This window comes from Chanos chanos, chromosome 12, assembly GCF_902362185.1.
Source record: "Chanos chanos chromosome 12, fChaCha1.1, whole genome shotgun sequence".
NCBI classification, from domain to species: Eukaryota; Metazoa; Chordata; class Actinopteri; order Gonorynchiformes; family Chanidae; genus Chanos; species Chanos chanos.
The window spans coordinates 8,081,951-8,091,171 of record NC_044506.1 but is presented as its reverse complement, the minus strand read 5'-3'; the positions used below and the strand labels follow the sequence as shown (position 1 = coordinate 8,091,171).

At 39.2% G+C, this 9,221-nt stretch overlaps 1 protein-coding gene across 1 annotated transcript in view; it reads right to left on the bottom strand.

Moving 5' to 3' along the window:
* Positions 1–4,901: 4,901 nt before the first annotated feature.
* oprd1a (opioid receptor, delta 1a) overlaps positions 4,902–9,221 on the bottom strand; it is an 8,779-nt gene continuing 4,459 nt past the window's right edge. The window contains exons 2-3 of the mRNA XM_030788866.1: positions 5,683–6,038; positions 4,902–5,431 (exon numbers count right to left, since the gene is read on the bottom strand). Of these exons, the coding sequence (XP_030644726.1) occupies positions 4,902–5,431; positions 5,683–6,038 (886 nt within the window). The remainder of the gene's footprint in view (positions 5,432–5,682; positions 6,039–9,221) is intronic.

Genomic DNA, 9,221 nt, shown 5'->3' with positions numbered 1-9,221 from the left:
GTAACAAGCCTGGGAGTTTGCATATGCAATATGTGGCAACTCCTGATGATGCTGTCTCAGAGAGCCCTCAGCCAGCTGTGAAAAGCCTGGGTCTGTTTTCCAAAAATGCTTGTAAATGTAAAAGGCAGCACCTTTAATTTCAGTCCTTCAGAGCTAACTTGTATGATAGCTCTCGTCAAAGGTAGAGCTCTTTTCTGCATTAGTTAAAAGTGTTGATGTTTACAGAAAACGCTGGTTGGGATATTAGCCTCTGTGAAATAGCTGAAATAGCCAAAATGAAGACAGATGACCCCTCTTCCCTTCATTGTCTCCAGTACTCTATTGTGAGTGATAATCAAGCTCCCATAAACCCTCATGCGCATTAATTAAACTGAAACTCTTCAGCTAATTCTAGGGAGCACTTTGTGAGATGCGTGGCCAGTTGCCATGGTGACTGCGGAAGCTGTCACCCCGTGGATCTGGTTGAGGCTACTGAGTTTGAAGGTTCAATTTTCTGATAGCAACCGTTTGCACACATGCTGGTTTGGGGGGTGGGGGGGTGGGGTGGGGGGGGGGATAAATAAACTGGAAAAAAAAGGCCCCAGGGTTGCCAGAGCTCCATCTCAAAGAAGAACATTTAAAATGCAGTTAGGACTTGATTTTCAAGAGTCCTTACAACAACAAAAAAAGGAAAAAAATATATATTACTCTGGACAGAATGATGGATGTTATTTTGCAGTGTCGGTAATAGCATGCGTAAAATAGTCTCTCATCCGCTGTATTCTACCTATTTTTTTTTTTTTATCATCGATCGCTTAGTGAAGAATGTGTGAGCCATTTTTCTTGTTATTAGATGTGCTGCCTCTATAAATGACATAGTTAAGGAGATTCCGTGCTAGAGGAATACAACGTAACAATCATTAGTGTTATAAACAGCCAGCATGATGGTCCTTCATATATCTGTTATGACCGGGCTAGTATAATACACTGCTGAGGTCCTTCTATTTTTTAATGCTTTATTTTTCCCAAGAATTTTACAATAGAGACTATTCTATTTCAAAACAAATGAATTTCACTGCATTCATCTTCTGCAGGTTGATGTATAATATACAGGACAGAAGCATTGCAGTAGGACACAATCAGAGAGAAGCTTCAGCAGGACAGAATATTACCCTCATACACCAAAAAAACAAACAAACAAACAAAAAAAAAAGTATACAGAATAAAATGATCATAAGAAACATAACTGTATTTTTTAATCCACAGTTCTGTCCATTTTCCAGAATCAAAACACCGCATAATTTATCATATTCATATAAATAAAATAATAATGTATGACTATCTTTAAATTCATGATACACTTAACAGCAGGCTGTAATATTTTGGTATATCATGTCAGTACAGGTGTACAAAAGTTTACAGTTCAAAAACATATATACAGTTTAATAATGTATCTGTGTTCAACGGGGGAATCCAGCCTTGGAGTAGAGTAAGATAAGGCCAACAGTGAATCAACATGTCTGGCTAAGTCATTTCATGACTGAGACGCAACCACTTTTGTGAACACGCACTGTACTTTTGTTGTGGTGTTTAACTTAGATGTTAATTTCTTGTTACATGTCCAGCGTCTCTCTCTCTCTCTCTCTCTCTCTCTCTCTCTCTCTGTCTGTCTGTCTGTCTGTCTCTCTCTCTCTCTCTCTCTCTCTACTTTTCTGGTTTCAAGCAGTACATTGCTATAAGAGTTATTGCAGTGAACCCTCACAGGTATTCTAAAATAAATTTCACCAAAAATTCATCCAAATCTTCTTCTCTCCTACTGTTTAGAAAATGACTGCTTTGACTATTTTCCACAGAGAGACAGCCCATTCCATCATGCATGCCAGTATATTCTCAGAAATACAATCAGGCAAGGTGTTATTTATATATATATATATATATATATATATATATATATATATATATATATATATATATATATATATATATATAATTCTATGATAAAACAGAATTAAGGATAGAATATGAGATTTATCAATAAAATAAAACATCATTCTTAAAAGCAAAACTCTCAAAATTCATTTCCTAAATTGATTCAATGTATATTGTCATCAAAAGAATATATGGAAGTCATGTATATATATGTAAAAAAAACACTGTATAGGACATTCAATGTATATAACACAGTTCCTTTCTTTTTTTTGACTTTGCACTTTATGTTTACCTCTGGAGAAAAAAAAGCACTCACAGAGTTTTGGCACCTATTGTTTCTCTATGCCACAAAAGCAGACACATCAACAACGCCATCGTACTATTTTCTGTATATGGCTGCTGCAATGTTTTGCAACACATATTTAAACTTGCACCAGCATCAAATGCAAACCCCAAGAGGATAAACTTTTGTTTGATCTCAGGTAGTCAATCAAAATATGAGAGTGTAACTGACATTTTCAGGAGTATATGTAGAAATGCTATATTTATATATATATATACATATTTACGTCTATATGTTCATCGTTATGCCATTTACCCCTCCTGTGAACAGTAATTTGAAATGATTTCCTTTGAATTCATTTTACTGTTCATCAAAAATTTGTTTGCAACATCATAGTGGAAAATTTAAAAAAACAACAACAACAACAACAACAAAAAAAACCAAACAAAAACAAATCCAAAAAAAACCTTTCCTTACTTTGTTTTCATGGAGCAAGAAAAAGAAAGAAAAAAGCAGAGAGAAAAGAGGCAAGTAATCGCTTGAATTTACAGCTCAGGCCTTGGCTTCAGTGGGACTACAGCTAGGACATCTATCATGCCATTCACTGGTAACAGAAATAAATTGGTTTGCGTTTATTGCACGGGTGGTTGTCAATATATGATAAAACATCTGAATTTATTCAGCAGGACTTACCGGGTCATCGCAGACACATTGATTAACTGTAACACAGATAGGAGTTCTGTCCAAAAATGTGATTAATGTAGCCTAACTCAAATAAATTTTTCTCAATTAAGTGGAAATCAAATAGCATTACAGGTTGTTACCTGGCCCTCCCAATGAATTATAATGGTAAATGAGGGGTACAAATGATTTTTTTCAGGACTAAATCAATTGTCCGTGGCCTGAGAAATTTCCAGAATAATTAACAATGCGTGATCATTGTGTAAGTAATCTCTCAGGAGACAGTCCTTGTATCTGAGACTCTCCTGATTATATCCTCATTTCTTGGTTATGATGACCAAAATATTGTCTGTCAAGTCAATCGGATAACAAAACCTGGTAATTATGATCAGATTAGAACCAACTGTATGTGTAAACATTCCGCAAGCATGACCCTGTTCATATCACCTTTTTTTTTTTTTTTTTTTTTTTTTTTTGAGATGTTCTTAATGAAATCTGAGTTAACTGGGAATTGTCAGAGTTTTTTCTTTTTGTTTTGTGTCATCTTTTACTAACTGTTGTTATATTTTTTCACACAGAAAGAGAATTTGTCAGTTTGTTTCTTCAATTTACCAGTCACATGAGTAGGCTACAAGCACTTGGTCCTTCATGTAAAAATTGTAAAAATGCTGTATGTTACATCCTCAGCGTGAAAGCTGGTTCCAGGAGATAAGGGACGTGCGCTCTGATTTTGGTGGTAATTTTTCACGGTTTGTAAACAAATTCAAGTATGCTCAATATACAGAGCCTTGGAGGCCATAAAGTCCTTTATGCCATGGTCTTATGTAAAGCTCTACACCACCAGAGAGAAAACAGCAGAGAGAGGAGAGGTGTACCCCAGCCACCTGGCTATCCTCAGCTAGGGTACAGCGATCTCTTTAAGTCTTGTGCTCTAAAAGAATCAGACCTCTGCGGTTTCCATTTGTTGCTATCTGCTTTCCCACGGGCCGTGCGACAAGATATGGTCCTTTGGGCTCTCAGACGTATTGTAGGGTTTAAGAGGAAAAATCAATGTGTTCATTGATCCAAAACTGGCCATTACCCCCAAAAAACATCTGTTATATCTAGTCTGTCTTCTGGTCGAGGAGCTTCACATGTGAAAAAGAGGAAAGGAAATCAACTTTCCCGTCTTTCATGGTCCGATGTAGTTTATTACAGAATTGGCCTGTTCTTTGAGCAGATCACAAATGTTTTTTATTAGAAATGGTTATTTCACTTATCGAAAATTATAAAAAAGTACAGGGAACAGAGGGATTCAAATCCCCCTGCAGTTTGCAATATGTGTTTTGGCCTAAATAATGGTAGCCCCATTCCCTTTGTAGAAAGAAAAAAGTGAAAACATATCTGTGTAGGATGACTGACTGCTGTCAGTCTCGGCTGAGTACAGTCTGTTAAATTTTTTTCTTCTCTTTTTCTTTTTTTTTTATGTCTTCACACATCTGCTGTTATTCATCAGAAAATGCACAAAAAAAAAAAAAAAAAATACGGCACAGCAAGATGTTTGATAATGAGGCAGTCTTTTCTCATCTGTGCCTTATGCCAGTTTTCATCAGCCTGCGTTTGGGTATTCATGTGTTTCCTGACTGAATCTGAAAAGTGAAGTCGTGTTCAAACGGCTGCGTTTTCAGACGCACCATCATTTCTACACTTTGCTGAGAAAAAAAAAACACCATAAGAATTAGCTAGTCCACTGTAAAACCTACAAAAAAAAAGAAGCGCACATTTCCTTTATTTTCTAAGACTGTAAAAAGGTTTTATCTCATGAGCCTTGCAACTGTCCCGGACATTCAGTGGGTCAGCTTTTCTTGATAACATACAGATCCAAATCCTTTATGATCAAGGATATGATCGGTGGGTTCCTCCAAAAACACGTTATTTGTCACATTAGGGTGTTTCAGAACTCAGTGGTTGAAATCTGGGTGACCTCAGACTGGAGGTCCTGCTGGACTCTCCTGGAGCGGGACCCACGAGGGATCCTATCCATGCCTAGTCATACCGGCTTCTTCTCAGCCTCTGATGGTGCGCAGACCGACACAGGCTCACGGGTCGCATTCCGGGCTCTGGACAAGCTGTTCCTGTCTGCCCGGGTGCGGAAGGGTAGGCAGAAGTCCCTAAAGCACCTCTTGAAGTTCTCATCCAAGAAGGCGTAGAGAACGGGGTTTAAACTGCTGTTGGTGTACCCCAACGCAATGCACAGGTGCCAGCTGGCAATGACGAAAGGATTCTTTTGGTCGATGTCCACCAGGGTTTTGATGATTATGAAGATGTGAATGGGCGTCCAGCAAATAATGAAAGCTGCTACCACCACTAAGACCATACGCGTGATTCGGCGCATGTTCCTGTCCTTCTCTTTGGACCCAGACAGGAGTCGGACACTCCTCAGGCGTAAGATCATCAGACCGTAGCAGATGGTGATAACTAAAACTGGCACCACAAAGGCGAAGATGAACACACAGATCTTGGTCACTGTGTCCCAGTACCAGTCTGGGTCTGGAAACTTCAGCATGCAGAACGTCTTGCCTGTAAAGAAACATTTCAAACATTGATGGTACCGGGAAGGTTTTATTTTAATGGCAAAATCAGCTACACGCGAGCCGCATGAATATCATAAATATTAATGTGAAAACGCCACACAAAACAACTGAAAGACGTTCTTGTTTCGGAAACACCTTATTGCTTCATTACATCAAAGTGAGCCCAATTTACGTCATCTGACCGTGCATGAAACTGTATTCTGTATAAGAGTCGCCCACGTGGGCTCTCTCTCTCACCTTGGTCTGTCACCTTGGTAACTGCCATGATCATAATGGGAACGCCAATGGCGGAGGAGAGGATCCAGACACAAACGTTGATGATTTTGGCCTTGAGGGGTGTGCGGAACTCAAGAGCCCTAACGGGGTGGCACACGGCGATGTAACGGTCCACACTCATCATCGTGAGGGTGAAGATGCTGGTGAACATGTTGTAGTAATCAATAGCAATGACCACTTTGCACATGAGTTCACCAAATGGCCAGGTGTTCATCAGATACTTGGCACTCTGGAAGGGTAGTGTGCTTGTTGCCAGAGCGTCGGCTAAAGCCAGGTTAAAGATGTAAATGTTGGTTGCGGTTTTCATCTTGGTGTATCTGTATGAATACATTAGACAAACAGATATGTCCTAAATAATGAATGATGGTAAATACAACATTAACAAAACAGCTTTTAAGATCAGGTTAAAATTGCTCTGTGTAAAAATCCAATAATCCAAACCAGTAAAACCAAACCAAGAATTGAGAAAGATGACTGAATTTAACTTATATTTTTCTCAGTACATTAGGGTGTATATACAACATAGCTAAGCAAAAAAGAATAATTTAACAAATGTAATTTGACCAGACTTTATGGAAAAATGGTATTTCAGACTGATCTCTGTTAGAGAATCTCTTTGTGAAGACCCGTAGAAAATATGCCATGACTTTCCTCTGATTCAGTATATAATGATGAAAGATTGTGAACATAACTACATGTCAGATCATATAGTAGGAGACTAGAACAGAAATTCTCATCCATTTTTGATGCTGGGAAAAAAAATCCAACATGTGGACCATCAGAGTATCCCTAGAAGAATTTAATGGACACACCACGATTTGACATCATGATGCAATATCACGAACAGCTCTTCTTCACTAAAACACTACTGGGATATGTAGCATGTGCATCCCTCATGAGAGCTCAAAGGTGCCTTTGTCAAAGTTTTTTTTTTTTTTTACCTCTCTTTAACTGTCAAGCTGTTCTTTTCTCCTTTTTGATTTCACCTGAAGAATTGTTTGCACCCTTTGACTGTAAAATCATGCTGTTAGTGGTATTTGAAGGCATTACTGACTCTGAAATTATGTTATAGGATGTGGCGTAGCCTTGAAGATTGGTAATCATGACCCACCAGCATCAGGAGACATCGGTGTCATGACCCTTTAGAAACTAGGATGCATGTGTATCTTTCTCACCCTGGTTGGATAGGACCTTTCCATAGAGAACTGATAGACAGGACTCAAATGAGAAATGGAGGAATATTACGACATGGTAATTTCCCACAGGAATGGGATACAACTGACTGAGTTTGCACTTTTGCCCCCGTTTAATCCTCACAAGACTGTGAATGACTTCTGCACAGCCGCAACTAGCAGCCCAGTGGAGGTCGGTCTGTTTAAGCGAAAGGCTTTAAGCTTCGATGTGTTTATTAATACTGCAATTTTGAAAATTTAATGTTTTAATAAGTCTGCCATAGTAATTGCAACATTAATCTAGGTTAAATCAAAACCGCAACAAAAAAAAGAGAGGAAGAAAGAAAGAAAGAAAAGAAAGGGAGTAAAATAAGGAAAAATCACCTTGACTTGTTATACAACATTTAATAAAGACATATTTCTCTGTGTGCCAGACCATATTGTCTTCATTTTTGCCCCCTCAGATTTTGAGAGCTATGCAAATGCTCTTGTGTCCCATTAGCTGGAGGGGAAAGATGAGCCTCTCTCTGCTTATTTCTTAGAAGCAATTGACTGTGAAAATCAAAACTGACTGGCGTCAGGGATATGTCAGGGGGAAAATGGCCATGCTTGCATAGTCTGCGTGGCTTTTCTCTCCACATGCATCTCCATTCGGAGCTATTGAAGTCTAAATCAAGACATTGATCCCAGTGGCTGAAACCCAGTCCCCATGGGGCGGGTGACTGGTGTCTCTGATCCTGTGGGCAGCACTTTTTTTTTCCATCAAAGGAAAGTCAGTGGGAGATGTCGTAGTAGGGAGGGGAAATTGATGAACATAGCTGAGCTAATGATCACAGCAAGCTTGCCAGAAAAAAAAAATCAAAACAGTTTGAGGAAACCGTACTGGACGAGAACTTAGAACCAGTGCCCCCGTGTTTACTGGCATTTACTTCATGGATTCATCGAACTACATAAACAACAAGGTTTTTGTCAGGTGAGAACGAGCCCTAACGTGTCTTTCTGGACGCAATGCATGGAATGTACATTGTGTGTATCGCTAAATTAAACATTTGCAAGGATATACACAATGTTCCTTCTGCCTCATTATTATTAAGTGATCCTCTGACTTCTCCACATTTTAATACCGCTGGCAAAAAAAAGTGGTACGAAGTCCAGAACACAACAAAAGTGAATTGGGATGGGTAGGCAGCTGCCAGTCTCCTTTGCCCAGAGGCCATTCTCAGTAATCCAGCTGCAAAGAGATAGTTCAGGGTTCTGACCAAAACAGTGGGACAATAGCCCACTTAAAACAGCAATGATTTTGAGCTGGCCAGAAGCACATCTTGAGTTGTCAAGACAGTTCTATGTGATTCTTATTTTTTTGTTCTCCTCCTCTGTGAATGTTTCCCTCCCTCTGTTAAAGGCCTTTTGAATCAGCATCCCTTGACGTCTGAATCATCTCCCATTGCGCTGTCAGCAGGACAGGGTAAGATGAATATTCATGTCCGTCCTCGTGTTCGTTTTCAATGGATGATGTTGACTCAGATGGACTAGTTTCACCCTCTGCTGATTGTGTCGTGTTGACGAAGTCTGCTGAGCATGATTTGCCCTCATTACGCTAAATTTGATGCGAACAACCTGCTAGCTACCACTCACACGTCCACGCATACCTTTTATGTGTCGTTTTATCACAGAGAAAAAAGTGTCAGGTTCGACAATGTGCAAGAACTGTGCGTGCTTCTTATTAAGAGTGAAGAGTTAAGGATGTGTAAACTGCATTGCAGTTCATGAGGGTTTACAAAGGATCACATGCATACTAAATCAAAAGACCAGTTAGACCTGATCAATCTCTACAAAATCATATCTTGTTATATGGATTATTCATTAGTGACAAATGAATCGTAATGATTTCATTCATGCGTGGTTGTTGTATGGAGACGCAGATGCCAAATGCAATGGGCCTCTGGATAGTCAGGGAAAATACTGTAACATGAATATGGATTGAAACGCAGAGTAACACAGGGTGTTTGCTACTGCAGAGCACAGCACGTTCTATGTGTCTGGGGGTTTCCACATCATGACTGATGACCATTCACAAGCTATTGTACAAGTAAAGCTCTCGTGTCTTTCTCCTTGAGCTCAAGGATTTCAACAGCTGTGCATTAATTATTTATCAAATGCGTTCAGAACTATGCATTGGTGAGAATAGCTTCGGCTGAATATGGATAACCAATTTTGGATCTTTCTTACCTCATGCAAATTACAAGCACTGGAATAATCAGGGGAGGAAGATTTTTCAGTAGAATCTTGGAATGTAATAAAGAGAGTACTATAATGCCATGATCAGAC